The sequence below is a fragment of the Poromitra crassiceps genome (genome assembly GCF_964638095.1).
Source record: "Poromitra crassiceps genome assembly, chromosome: 23".
NCBI lineage: Eukaryota > Metazoa > Chordata > Actinopteri > Beryciformes > Melamphaidae > Poromitra > Poromitra crassiceps.
Window position 1 is genome coordinate 3,887,960 of NC_139639.1, and position 15,198 is coordinate 3,903,157.

The 15,198-nt window shown below is 44.7% G+C and overlaps 1 protein-coding gene across 1 annotated transcript in view; it reads left to right on the forward strand.

Annotated features, from left to right (window-relative positions):
* Nucleotides 1-15,198, forward strand: part of LOC310797377 (myomegalin) — a gene marked incomplete at both ends in the record, with an annotated part of 55,769 nt that overhangs the window by 10,812 nt on the left and 29,759 nt on the right. The window contains 7 exons of the mRNA XM_083659748.1: nucleotides 2,585-2,708; nucleotides 3,297-3,358; nucleotides 3,468-3,624; nucleotides 4,257-4,458; nucleotides 5,066-6,229; nucleotides 8,171-8,400; nucleotides 11,135-11,188. Coding sequence (XP_083515874.1) covers nucleotides 2,585-2,708; nucleotides 3,297-3,358; nucleotides 3,468-3,624; nucleotides 4,257-4,458; nucleotides 5,066-6,229; nucleotides 8,171-8,400; nucleotides 11,135-11,188 — 1,993 coding nt within the window. The remainder of the gene's footprint in view (nucleotides 1-2,584; nucleotides 2,709-3,296; nucleotides 3,359-3,467; nucleotides 3,625-4,256; nucleotides 4,459-5,065; nucleotides 6,230-8,170; nucleotides 8,401-11,134; nucleotides 11,189-15,198) is intronic.

Genomic DNA, 15,198 nt, shown 5'->3' on the forward strand with positions numbered 1-15,198 from the left:
AATGTTGGTGCCAGGGTTTGTGTGTGCAGACGTCTATTTTGAATTGTTCAGGGTCCATTGAGGCCAACCGTTGGTGCGCTTACATAGAATAGACACTGTTATTACTGGTTTCTATATTAGCTGCTGTTCGTCACTCCCCCTCCTTAAGCCGTGGTTCGGTGTTGACAAAGGTGACTTTCTGAGAGTCCAGTAAATAAACGAGTTATTGTTGAACTGACGTTGACACTGTTACTTCCCTGGTCAACAGAGTTGCTGCTTGGCAGTTGTGTCTTGCACACACACTGTGGTCTGGTTGTTGTTAACCACAGTATTGATGGCATGGCGTTCGTCGTAGGTCAGTCACACCCCGGTGGGCGGAGATATAATGACTATTGTTGCTCGTCCCCCACATCAAAAGGGAAGCTCCTTTTCAGACTGGCTGCATATTCTGTGCTATGATTGTCAACCAGATTGCCAACTATTGCTGTCATGGCCCAGAGTTCAGAACATAACAGATCACCCTCTGGGAATAAAAACACATTGCCACCTCATTTACCACTCAAGAAAACAACACTTGATCAGACCAAACAGTCGACTCAATAGAGTATCAGTTCATGATTTCTCTGCAAGTCACAACCAATTGTCAATCTCACGTCTGCTTGCCACATCTACAATCCCTGAATCACACTGTTTGTCTTTCAATTAGCTGACTCTGTTAGGATTGACAAAGGTTGTTTGAGCAGAGAAACTCAAGTAGAATAATAGAGAAATGAAGGACAATTGAGTTGAAATTAATTGAATCGAAAACACTTACGCAGATATCTTCATGTGTAGTTATAGAGAAAATAACACTGATGATAAAAGATGGATAACACTCGATCAAGGCTTAATTGTTTTCTTACCTAAATGAGATCATATTGAGCAAATATCCATTCATAACAGAGATGAGAGATATTGTTAGATTCTGTAAGTGTCACAATGTTTAAACAATTTGTTGATTATACATTTTATTATGGAAGTAAGATCATTCATCTCCCCTTGGAAAGAAATGGAATCTTCTTCTTCTTGCAGAAAGGATGAAGCTGAGACCTTCTTCAGACTAGAGCTGCAACGATTAATCGATTAGTCGATTGACAGAAAAATAATCGACAAATATTTTGATAATCGATTCATCGTTTTGAGTAATTTTTTAAGAAAAGAAGTCCAAACTCTCTGATTCGAGCTTCTTAAATGTGAATATTTTCTGGTTTCTTGACTCCTCTTCTCTATGACAGTAAACTAAATATCTTTGAGTTGTGGACAAAACAAGACATTAGAGGATGTCATCTTGGGCTTTGGGAAAACACTGATCGACATTTTTTCCACCATTTTCTGACATTTTATCGACCAAACAACGAATCGATTAATCGAGAAAATAATCGACAGATTAAATCGATAATGAAAATAATCGTTAGTTGCAGCCCTACTTCAGACTAACAGTTCTGTCCTTTCACCTCACCCAAAGCCCATTGGTCAGTGAGGCAGCAGTGCAGCCTGACAGTAGCATTACACAGACTGGTTCAAAATATCCCAGTTATCTGAGCTGCCGCATGTGGCGGGACAGAGTTAAAAATGTATATGAGAGGACCCAGAACGAGACTCGTGGCGACAGAGTGTCGTGGGCCATTCTGGGAGCAGGAATTCCGGGATAGCGCGGCACGGGGGTGACTTTACTAAGTGATGCGGACAGATGCTCGCACAGTTGGAGTCAGAGGAGAGAGAGACAAACACTTACATCATATGAGACACAGAGAAACAATTGTCACTTAAATTATTTTGTGTCCCTCCCCGAGCTTATCCTCAGAAACCTTTTCCTAGGAAGATATTTTGTACAACTGACCACATCTACCAGTCAGCCTGTACTGGACACTGTTCCCTTAATACTCCAACAAACCTCTGGTTGAACCCAATAAAAACCAACACCACACGTGTGACCTCTCTCTATTAGTTGCTCTTCTATAAGTGGGGGGTATTGGGTATCCTAAGAGCACTTTAGTGCCAGACAGAAGCGTTATGACATCATATCGTCTCCTGGCTCTTACTCATGTCCCCAACACAAGCAGATAAGAGCGGACACACGACTGATTACATTTCTCATTGCCGTATTCAAAGTGATGAATAGAGAGGCCAAAGTGGAACGTCACTTCCTGCTTCAGCACTGTACCGGAGATTTTCATCTGCCATTTATTTTCCCATAGACATTTTGTAAAATGCGTATAAAAAATAGTTTTACTTGTTCAAACCAAACAGTTCAGATATATTTAGAAAGGGGAGAGATCGCATAACATTTCACCAAACGGACCAAAACGTTTAAAAAAAATGCAGGTTTAAAGAAAATATTTTTTCAATGTGTGAAATGTTCTATGGTCTCTCCCGATTCTAAATATAGCTGAACCGTTTTGTTTGACCAAATAAACTATTTGTATACGCATTTGACGAAATGTCTATGGGAAAATAAATTGCGGAAGAAAATCTCTGGTACAGTGCTGAAGCAGGAAGTAGGTGGTCACTTTGCCTCTCTACTAATGTGCGGATGAACTCTGACGTGCCTCTTTCCCTCTGATAGCACAACAGCGGAGAGCTTGACCAATCACAATGAAGCGGAGCTGCAGAGGCGGTGTCAGGAGAGACAGCAGGAGATCGACCACATGCAGGAGGTGCTGCAGACCAAGATCCACCTCCTGCAGGAGGTGCGTTCAGCCCAGCATCACTCTTGGCTTGTGTCACATGACCCGCCACAGTTTGATTGATTGATTTTTGATCAGGGACAATGCATATTAATGCACATTAAGTTAAATATGACAGATTTAGCCAGAGGCTAGTTTCCATCTGTGGTACCCTGCGGCAGGTTGATGTTACAATATAAACATGGAAGAAAAACATCATAAACACAATAAAACATAGAAGAAAAACACTATAGAAACAGATTCACAAATATACATGATATTATAGAATATAAAATGTATGATTTTGCTCAAGGCTGCAGGTCTAATTAAAGGTGGTCACAATTTCGATTTGTTTTTTAATTCTCAAAACTAAGAAACTTTAATTTCTCAAGAATATGACAATGGTGAGAAGTGAAGGTTTGTGCTTAGGCTTCACTAATCACAGCTATTTCCACGTGCGTGTGTGCGTGTGTGTGTGTGTGTGTGTGTGTGTGTGTGTGGCTGTGTATCATCCAGGAGGCCCAGCTAGCGCGGAGTGAGGCCGAGCGGATGGCCTCACTGGCTGGATCGCACTCCCACGACTCCCTCCTCTCTCTCGACACCCCCATGGAGGATATCCCCGAGGACGAGAGACCTCCCACCGTCCTGTCTCCATCCAACACCAACAAAGACAGGTGCAAAACAGCAGCTAACAAGCCTCCTCAAGCATCGCCAATGGTAAAACAAACCAAGTGGCGCCCCCTGTGGCACTGACCTCTCCCCCATGTGTCCGTGTGTGTGCAGGGTGATAGAGGAGCTGACTGAAGAGCTGCGCTCCAAGGAGGCTCTCATCACGGAGCTGAGCGGAGAGAAGACCACGCTCACGCACAGGGTGGGAGAGCTGGAGGGACAGGTGGAGGATCTCTCCTCCTCTCTGCTGCAGAAAGACAAGGATGTGGAGGTATGTGCTGTCAAAATCACAAATGTGAAGATTTTAACCATTAAAATACCCATGAAATTTACTCCCATTACTTTTACTGCCTGGAAAACACAATGTCTTTCATGGTGATTTCATGCTGCACTAGTAGAAGAAATATAATTTTCTAACTAATAACAAATATCTCATATTCCATTGGTTTAGACTTTTAAATGATCCCTCACTGCATCATGTCCCACCCCAACATCCTTTCAAGAGGAAATGCATCAAATCAAGAAAGTAAAGATGCCATTCCATGGAGTCTTTAAAGATATGTTTGAAGTTATAGACAGTTATTAGACATAGACAAGTTTAATACATAGCAAACTAAAATCACCAAATGTGCTGCAAAACCATTATTGGGAATGTTAAAGTGTGGGAACCCTTGACCTAATTTGTTTGTATGATCTCTTTAGCCTGTATACAACTCAGACCCGGCCCAGTCTATGCTAGTCTTCTGATATTAATAATCACACATCGTGTACTCGTCCAGGCACCATCTCTCCCCTGGCCAGGTTAGTCACAGAGGCTCCTGTGAACCTGGCCAGGTTAGTCACAGAGGCTCCTGAACCTGGCCAGGTTAGTCACAGAGGCTCCTGTGAACCTGGCCAGGTTAGTCACAGAGGCTCCTGAACCTGGCCAGGTTAGTCACAGAGGCTCCTGTGAACCTGGCCAGGTTAGTCACAGAGGCTCCTGTGAACCTGACCAGGTTAGTCACAGAGGCTCCTGTGAACCTGACCAGGTTAGTCACAGAGGCTCCTCTGAACCTGACCAGGTTAGTCACAGAGGCTCCTCTGAACCTGACCAGGTTCATTTCAGGTTCACCAGGTTCATTTCAGGTTCATTTCTATCCAACTGGAGGCAGCAGCAGGCAGGAGCTCTCTAACACTCAGACCTGTTTTAACTCCAAAAATTGGATTTCTACTATCCAAAAGTCTGAAATTCCAATCTATCATTGGACATTATAGTTCAAACTATTCACAGAAGCAACCCAAGTTGCGGATGGCTTTCGAAAACCTGGATATTTGTTGGATCCTCTCTACCTCGGCCTATCTTCCCTGTCAAGCCTGAATCAGTACAAGGCAGGTAAAAACAACAAAGGCAAACATGGCTTTAACCATCTTCAGACTCTTACTACTCCTTTGTGTGGTACACATTTGGAGATTTGTAAATGACACTGGCTCTCCATGTTTTGGTAATGAGAGGTCTCCCAGTACCTATGTTATGAAAGGATCTTCTCCTGTTTTGGGTGTAACCTATGGGCATGGACAATTATACAGCAGTCTGATATCACCCTACCTCCAACTGCAGAGCCTAAGTAGGCAGAAGCAAAGACATGCACAGTCAACTGCAGTGGTGGTAAATACAAACAAATGGATATTGACCCTGAGCTTGCTGTTATGTGGGGATGTTCACCCCTGTCCAGGGCCAATTAACTCTACAAAACCACTCTACCTCCTCATGAGTGGCATCCATGCTACCACCAGCCCAGGGCCCAGCAGTAGCATCCATGCTACCACCAGCCCAAGGCCCAGCAGTAGCAGGCTAGCTACCACCAGCCCAGGGCCCAGCTATACCATCCATGCTACCACCAGCCCAGGGCCCAGCAGTACCATCCATGCTACCACCAGCCCAGGGCCCAGCAGTAGCATCCATGCTACCACCAGCCCAAGGCCCAGCAGTAGCAGGCTAGCTACCACCAGCCCAGGGCCCAGCAGTACCATCCATGCTACCACCAGCCCAAGGCCCAGCAGTAGCAGGCTAGCTACCACCAGCCCAGGGCCCAGCAGTAGCAGGCTAGCTACCACCAGCCCAGGGCCCAGCAGTAGCAGGCTAGCTACCACCAGCCCGGGGCTCAGCAGTAGCAGGCTAGCTACCACCAGCCCGGGGACTAGCAGTACCATCCATGCTACCACCGGCCCAGGGCCCAGCAGTACCATCCATGCTACCACCAGCCCAAGGCCCAGCAGTAGCAGGCTAGCTACCACCAGCCCGGGGCCCAGTAGTAGCATCCATGCTACCACCAGCCCAAGGCCCAGCAGTACCATCCATGCTACCACCAGCCCAGGGCCCAGCAGTAGCAGGCTAGCTACCACCAGCCCAGGGCCCAGCAGTAGCATCCATGCTTCCACCAGCCCAGGGCCCAGCAGTAGCAGGCTAGCTACCACCAGCCCGGGGCCCAGCAGTAGCAGGCTAGCTACCACCAGCCCGGGGCCCAGCAGTAGCAGGCTAGCTACCACCAGCCCGGGGCCCAGCAGTAGCAGGCTAGCTACCACCAGCCCGGGGCCCAGCAGTACCATCCATGCTACCACCAGCCCGGGGCCCAGCAGTACCATCCATGCTACCACCAGCCTGGGGCCCAGCAGTACCATCCATGCTACCACCAGCCCAGGGCCCAGCAGTAGCAGGCTAGCTACCACCAGCCCGGGGCCCAGCAGTACCATCCATGCTACCACCAGCCCAGGGCCCAGCAGTAGCAGGCTAGGTCATCCAGCCCGGGAGCGTCCTATAGGCGGAACTGTGATGAGCCTCAATCCAGAGAACTCTCCCACACCTACGCAAGCCACAGACCAGCGTTGTCCAACATGTAGTAAGAAAATCAGCTCCAAGTCCAAGGCAGTGGCTTGTGATATTTGCGATAAATTTGTCCATATCAAATGTGGAAATATCTCGAATAGTATATATAACAGGGCTGTGAGATTAGAGCGTGATATTCCGTTTGTCTGTAATGTATGCTGTCTCCAAGAGGTACCAAACATTGGTTTTATTGATTGTATTGATGACAATGATAATGTTGATGTTGACAGTGGAAAATTTCAAAATGATTCTACGGTGTTGGGAAGCTCACTGCCCTCTGTAGCCCAAGACAATCAATTTGAGTGTTTTAAAAAAAGAGGTCTGCACATTATTCACCTTAATGCACGGAGCCTGATACCAAAACTATCTGAAGTGCAAATTTTAGCTAAGAAAACAAATGCGGCTGTGATTGCGATTACCGAAAGCTGGATCGATGATAGTGTATCCGATAATGAAATTCAAATCCCTGGTTTTGTTGTTATTAGGAACGATAGAAACAGAGAGGGTGGTGGTGTATGCTTGTATATACGTGCAGATATCGCTTTTAACCCCAGAAATGATCTACATAGAGATGATTTGGAAACAGTATGGGTAGATGTGCTACTGCCAAAAACACGGCCAATCCTGGTTGGTTGCTGTTATCGACCCCCAAAATGTTCAGCCTTTTTTTCACTCCTAGAAGAGTCCTGCATGAAGGCTGATCATTTTTGGGATCAAGAGATAATTGTTACTGGTGATTTGAACTGTAATGTTCATGAATCTAATGATGTAACTAATGGCCTACGTTCAGGTTTTGAGAGATTCTGTTCAAGTTATGATCTGACACAACTGATCAATGACTTTACCAGAGTTACTAAAACCAGCAGATCTATCATTGACCTGATCTTGACATCTGACAAAGTAAACATCTCTCAATCTGGTGTGTTACCAGTTGGAGTCAGTGACCACTTTGTCACATACTGCACAAGAAAGACCTGTCGCAGTCAAATTGGCAGACACAGCACTGTCAGGATAAGGTCAATGAAAAAATATAAGCCTGAAAACTTCCAGAAACTTTTACAGACCACTGATTGGAGTCAGGTTTTAAAGAGTAACAAAGCCGAAGAAGCATGGACCAATTTTAAAGTCATTTTTGTATCCATTCTGGACAAAGTCTGCCCCCTCAGGTCGGTCAGAGTCAAACAGCGTTCGCAACCATGGATTGACTCAGACATCCTGGAACAAATTCAGCTAAGGGACAAAACCCTAGCAAAATTCCGGAAATCTTGTGATAGAAAGGAAGGAAGCGACAGTGCGCTATATGATGAATATAGATGTAGGCGAACTAAAGTAACTAATCTGGTGAGAAAGGCCAAAAAAAAATACTACGAAACAAAAATACACGAATATAAAGACTCCCCAAAAAATCTATGGCAAACACTTAAAGACCTAGGGGCTCCCATAAAAAACAAATGTGCAGCCTCTTTAAAGATCGGTCTGGTGATTGATAAGGAAATCTGCTTTGATAGCGCAAAGGTGGCCCAGAAATTTAATGATTTCTTTACCACAGTGGCGTCATCTCTAGTCAGCAAGCTTCCCCAACCCACTGGTCAATATGACCAAAATCATGTGCGTAATTTCTACGCCGATAAGGTTGCTCAGGATGCTTTCAAGCTCCAATCAGTTGATAAGGAACTGGTGTTAGAAATAATACAATCCCTGGGCAGTAATAAAGCCACGGGTATAGATGGGCTCCCAGTGAGGTTTATTAAAGATGGAGCGCAACAGATTAGTGCATCCCTAGCTCATGTCATTAACCTGTCTATACAGCAAGGCAGCGTTCCCAATGACTTAAAATGTGCCCGTGTGGTCCCACTTTATAAAAAAGGAGATAGGACTAATGAGGGAAACTATCGCCCAGTCTCTATACTCAGCATCATCTCAAAAGTCCTTGAAAAGGTTATCTTCAATCAAGTATCAGATTTCCTAAACAAGACCGATCTTCTGTACAAGTTTCAATCCGGCTTTCGTCCTGGGTACTCCACGGAGTCCTGCCTCATCCATCTCACCGACCACGTCCGGACCCAGATGGAGAGCGGCAAACGCACTGGTATGGTCCTGATTGACCTCCAGAAAGCGTTTGATACCGTTGACCATCAGATCCTTCTGGAGAAGCTCAAATCCTGCGGAATGGACAGTGGTTCGGTGAGATGGTTCAGGTCGTATCTAACTGGAAGGACCCAGGTCGTTAGCATAAACAGCGTATCATCCTCCTATAATCCTATAACATGTGGAGTACCGCAAGGGAGCATTTTGGCTCCAATGCTTTTCTCGTTGTACATAAATGACATGGTCTCTGCAGTGTCTTGTAAATTATTACTGTACGCCGATGACTCTGCACTTCTGATATCTGGAGATGACCCGAAAGAAATCCAAGCTGGTCTCAGTAGGGAGCTGGGAAATCTTCATAAATGGTTGGTGGACAACAAGCTCTCGATCCATTTAGGAAAGACTGAATCCATTCTTTTTAGTTCAAAATATAATCTGAAGAAATGCTCTGAACTGGAGATCAGCTGTAATGGAACTAGTGTCATCTCCAAAGACTGTGTCAAGTATCTAGGTGCAGACCTCGACCAGACTTTGTCTGGAGAAACCATGGCCTTGAAGGTTATTAAAAATGTCAACACAAGGGTAAAATTTCTGCAACGTAAAAAAATGTTTTTATCATTAGACACTAGAAAACTACTTGCAAACTGTATGATTATGAGCCAATATGACTATGCATGTACATACTGGTACAGCAGTGTCACAGCAAAAAACAAAAACATGCTGCAAACTAGCCAAAATAAAACCCTAAGGTTAGTGTTAAACATGCATTCACGAGCCCACATAGGACCAGCTCACTTCAAAAAGGTGGGCTGGCTCCCTGTGGAGCAGAGAGTCTCGTTTCTGAAACTAGGATACATGTATAGAATGGTTAATGGAACTGCCCCTAGGTATCTTAGCTCCTGCATCGTTCTGCGTGGCCAAGTCCATGGACGGCAGTTACGGTCAGGGACACTAGCCGTTCATGAGCCTAAAACAGGCTCCAAAGGTTTTTTATATACAGCAAGCCGGCTGTGGAACTCCCTGCCCAGGGCCATCCAAAACATCCCCACTTTAGCCAGCTTTAAGAGGGCTGTAAAAAAGCAGCTACAGGCATAGGTTGCAGCATGCACCAAGTAGATTTAATGTTTTTAATTCAAAATGTCTCATGTATTTTAAAACTCAGAGTTCAGAATGCTGAAATCTGAATTCTCGTGTGTGTTTTATACAGTATGTGCTCTCTCTCTCTCTCTCGCCTTCTCTCACTCCTACTTCTCTTCTCTACTACTCCCACTTCTCTTCTCTCACTCTTCTTTCTCTTCTCTACTAGGGACCACATTGGAAATAAGCTCCAGGACTTCAAAGCCCTGGGACTTTCATGTGTTTTTTTATCCCTGTACGCCAATTCTTTGCATTTTACTTCTACATGAAATGTTTATGTGCTTGTACTAAATAAAATCAATCAATCAATCAATCAGGTTAGTCACAGAGGCTCCTCTGAACCTGGTCAGGTTAGTCACAGAGGCTCCTGTGAACCTGACCAGGTTAGTCACAGAGGCTCCTCTGAACCTGACCAGGTTAGTCACAGAGGCTCCTGTGAACCTGGCCAGGTTAGTCACAGAGGCTCCTGTGAACCTGACCAGGTTAGTCACAGAGGCTCCTCTGAACCTGACCAGGTTAGTCACAGAGGCTCCTCTGAACCTGCTTACGTGACATATGTGACATTCCTCAGCCTCATTTTAAAACCTATTCATGTAGGTCACATGAACTGCTTGCACAAACCAATACTTTAACACACACACACACACACACACACACACACACACACACACACACGGTACCACACACCTGTTTGAGTGTGTCAAAGTCCCGATCGGAGAACATGATTGCATCTGATAAAACAAATCGGTTGTAATCTTCCAGTCTGTATTGATGCTTTGGCGTTTTCATGTTCCTGTTGCCACCAATCGGCCCAGTCCTATGCTCAATATTCAATTCCGGCTCGTATTCTATCGTGTCTCGGGGTTGACTGGCACTATAATCTAATAACATGCGAACAGTCAGAAACAAGGAATCAGGCTGTTTATCAATATTGAGAAACACAAAGATTTATTTATTAAATAAGTTCGGGACAAGGTAGTCCCGAAGCCTTTCTGGAAGAAGACCTTTATGTAAGAAAGCCACGCCTCAAACTCATTTGATTGGTCACCGCAACTGCTTCTTCCTGAAAACGTTAGTGTGTGGAAAAAGTGCAGCTGAGGGTCTGCTGGGTCCTGTGGCTAAATGGGTAAGGTGCTTGCTTTCCAATCTGAGGACTGGGGTTCGATTCCTGATCAAACCACATGCAATTTAATGAAACATTAGGTTTAGGCAAGTACAACAATTTGGTTTGGTTACGGTCGTGGTTAGATAAGAAAACCCTACCCCTGATCTTAACCAAATCTTTTTTTACTTGCCACACGTTTTCAGGAAGAAGCAGTTTCGCCGACCAATCAAATGAGTTCGGGGCGTGGCTTTCTTACAGAAAGGTCTCCTTCCAGAAAGGCTTCGGGGCTAACTTGTCCCATGTGCAGCTCCAGTGTGCATGGGCGGCAGCCATCTTATAGACAGGTATGGCCAACCCGTATCCAAAAATGCGCCCTCTACAGGCTTCTATGTGAGTAGCCCACAGATCAAAGGATATATATTATAAATATTGATCATATCTAAGCTGGCGGGGCGATATGTACCACTGTGGTACAGTAGAGATACAGCTGGTTAGAATAAAGTATGGTATTTCCTTTCATCAAAAACCTCAAACAGGAAATACACAGAAGTAGAGGTCTGGTGTCTCTAACTGCTTTTCTGTCCACAGTTTTATCACGAGGAACTGGGTCGGGAGAGGCTGCGCATCGAGCAGGAGATGCAGGTCTGTGGAACATTGTATTTTCACCTACAGAGACTGGTGTAGTATTTGGAAAGCTTGTTCTCAATAGCCTACATCAGTTTTTCAGCCAAGTAACCCTTTACAAGATAGAAAATATACCGGGGACCCCCTCATTCTGATTTGTGATTTTGGGCTAATGCTTAATTGTTTCCACGGTAACGTGCTTGACTTTTAAATTGATAGGTTTGTTAGATTAGAATGTAATCCATGAACCATTTTAGATTTAACGCATAAAATATTTCCATTGAACTATGAAGCTTTTGCACACACACACACACAAAAGTTTTAATTTTTATTTTCCTGAAAACTTTTGGCGGACCCCCTGGCGAAGTGCCACGGACCCCTGGGGGCCCCCGGACCCCCATTTGAGAACCACTGGCACATATCATGTTATTATAGAGTTCTCCATTGAGTGTCAGTGCAGCATCACAGAGCTCAGTCAGCACTGGAGTGGAGGGCACTTTGTTAGTGAGAGTATGCCTCCCAATGGAGAAGTAACACATAGCATTTTCAAGCCAGGGCAGCCACAGAGTGTAGATGAAACATGAGACAATTGAATAATAGACAATTAAAAGTTATTATACAGAAACTACCTGTAGAGAAAGAAATATGGAGAATGGTGTTTTGTCTCACTGTTAGCGATGGTTTATTTGTCTGAAAGTGCAACGGAATTCTCCTCTGACTTTTCAATAATCATTCATAGTCAAATTTAAGATGTGGTATAGGGCAATGTGTCTACATTATAGACAATTTTTTCCACAGTGTAGCTATAATGTGTTCTGTGTCAGAATATGTTGTGTTGAAATGTACATAAAAAAAAAGAAATACACATACTGCTTGTAAAACAAGAACAGAGACATCATTGTGCCAGTACATTTTAAAATACCTGAAGGCAACAACTGTTAACCATGTGTATGCAAAGCAGTAAGTAAATACAGACTGTGGTGAGCTGAGCTGAGCTGTGCTCCACTCCTGCTTGTTTTCTGGGCTACCGGCCCTAAAGGTAGCGGAGAAGATGGCTTATTCCCATCTGATAGATGATCCTGATGATCAGGATGTGTTGAGGAATTCACATATTTCTCACACACTAGTGACAAGGTGAGGAGGTGAACATTATACCAGAGTGCAAAATCTACCATGTAAACCTGTGATGGATAGAGAAGTGAAAGTGAAAGTACAGTAGATCTGATAGAAATCAAATATCATCACGTAGAGTGTCAGAATGTCATTTTGTCTCAAGTGAAAGTAGATCTTATAGAATGTAGATCTCATCACGTAGAGTGCCAGAATGTCATTTTGTCTCGCGGCCATGCGGCTGCACTGACATCCCCAAAGGCACATTCCTGTCTTCTTATATAAAGGACCTATTACCTTGAGAGCAGTATACCCCAACCAGAGCGTTTGGTGAATCATTACCATCTGTTAGTTCTACAAATCAATAGGCATTAGCATAGTTCGCTCGATCAATGTCTGTTTTGTCTTATTGGCACTGACAGTTAGCACGGGTTCTTTAGCCTTACTGCCTCACAGTGTTTGTTGCTGGGTGAGTTTGGCACAGGCAGTTTCTGCTTTTCAACCTGCTGTCTGCAGACATTTTCACTTGTAAATCAGTTTTGGATGAGGGATGCGATGCAAATGTGTTTGCCAAGGAGGCTCTCTGCTCAGATTTCACACTGAGTGTGTGTGTTTGTGTGTATTTTTAGCATTGTTTATTAATGCTAGCTGTCCCTTAGATTAGAACAAAATAAAAAAGCCAGTGTACACTTAAACTTTGGAAATACCACAACACTGCAGGGTTATGTAATCAGCATCAGAATCAGAAAGTTTTATTGTCATTGTACAACCTGTACAACCAGTACAACGAAATTTAAAGTGCATCTCACCCACACACACACACACACACGCACACGCACACGGACACGTACACACACACACACACACGTACACGTCGTGGCTTCCAGAGCCAGACTATTGCATGGGTACGCATAGTCCACTTTTCAGTCCCAATAGAAAAATATAAACCAAAAATATAAAACCATTATGTAATATAAAAACCAACTAAAATATATAAAAAAATAAAGTCCGCATAGTCCATCTAATTAGATGATGTGGTGGCCGTAGGGGGGGGGAGTGTTTGTTCAGCTCTATGATGGCCCTGGGAAATCATTACTATACACGACATGTTTGCTGCAGAAACACTTTGTATCTAAATGACACCCATGCTCTTTAAAATATTCAAATATTCCATGATGTGGGCAAGAGAAGCTGCTCGGTTGTGCACACGCAAGTTTCGACTCGCATTTAGTCACGAACATCAAACGAGATCGTGTGAAGGTGAATGAGTTGTGTGTGTGCGTTTGTGTGTGTGTGTGTGTGTGTGTGCGTTTGTGTATGTGTGTGCGTGTGCGTGTGTGTGTGTGTGTGCATGTGTGTGCATGTGTGTGCGTGCGTGCATGCATGCGCGTGTGTGTGTGCACACATTCCCATGGGGGTGCCCTCTTTCACGTGTGTGTGTGCGTGCAGGCATCTCTGCCGGTTAGCAGTTTAGCGGCTCTGGTTTCAGCCGGGTTGTCGATAGGTCAGATTGACCTTTGGGGATGCTCGCCGACCCCCAACGCCGATATCAAGTTGTGTTGTCTCAGACAGACACCCGCCATAGGAGCTCTTAATTACTTCCCCAGACACCACAGCTATATATCAGGGCTATGCCTGGGGAGAGAGAGAGAGAGAGAGAGAGAGAGAGAGAGAGAGAGAGAGAGAGAGAGAGAGAGAGAGTTACATGGGAAAGAAATGTGAAACTTAATGGCACAGGTCTTTCTTTCATCTTTGCTCGTATTCATCAGAAATAGATCTCCAATCGTATCTGGTGAATAGGAAATTGTTGATATTATTATTCTAATGAGCTTATTATTCAACTGCAACTCTCCATGGTGTGTTGCTGCTGGCTGACTGCAGCCCCACCACCACCTCTGTGAGTCAGCCCCAGGCCCCACCCAGCAGACCTTCAGATCCTCAACCTGCTTCATCAAAGGAGCTCCATGCAGGATCAGACTGGGTCCTGGAGGAGAAAAGGTTTCTTCTAGGATGAAAGCAGATGCGACTGTGGATTTTAGCTGCATATCTTCTGCATGAGAGTCACAGTATGTGAGAGCGTGACCATCTGCCTGCAACCCTGCAGGGGAAACAAAACCTGTGGTCGCCGTGGAGACAAATGACACACAACAGCACATTAACATGCATGCGTAAGGTACTGTAGGCTGTTTGTGTGACACAGTCGGACCATTGTTCAGATATCAGCACCGGGGCAGCCGCAGCAGCAGCAGCAGCAGCTATGGGGAGGAGAGGGAGATAACCCAGACATAGTTTGTTGGAGGTCACACGGATTGGCCCTGATGGGTGCATCAGCGGCCGTGCCACTCTTTGCTCTGATTCGAGCACATGTTGTCATGGTAACTGATTGTATTGCCCACTCGGCCTGATACTGTCCTGTATCAGTGTGTATGTGGAGGCAGGACCCTGCAGCCCCCCACTCTCTCTCTCCATCCTCTTTTCAGCATGTGCCCTCCTTTGCCTGATGGAAGACCAATGAATAACCAATGAAAAGTCATCTCTTAGAGGCAGGCAGGTAATATGTGGAGGAGGACTAGAATAGAATAGAATAGAATAGTAAATGCAGTAACAAGCCCTTTTCACGTTGTCATGGTAACAGCTAAATCAATGACAAACCAATCTAACAACAAGCCAAAATCATAATGGTTACTAGCACTTAGTGAAGGCCATAGCTGGCATCATTAGCGATTTACTGTACCACTTTGCCTATTTTGTAGTAGGCTAGTCTAATGCATTTTAATATTACTTACTTCTTTGCATTGAAATAATAAAGGTCCTTTGGTTATTATACAGAAATAAAAAAGCAGTAATAGTATAGTAAGTGTGTGTGTGTGTGTGTGTGTGTGTGTGTGTGTGTGTGTGTGTGTGTGTGTGTGTGTGTG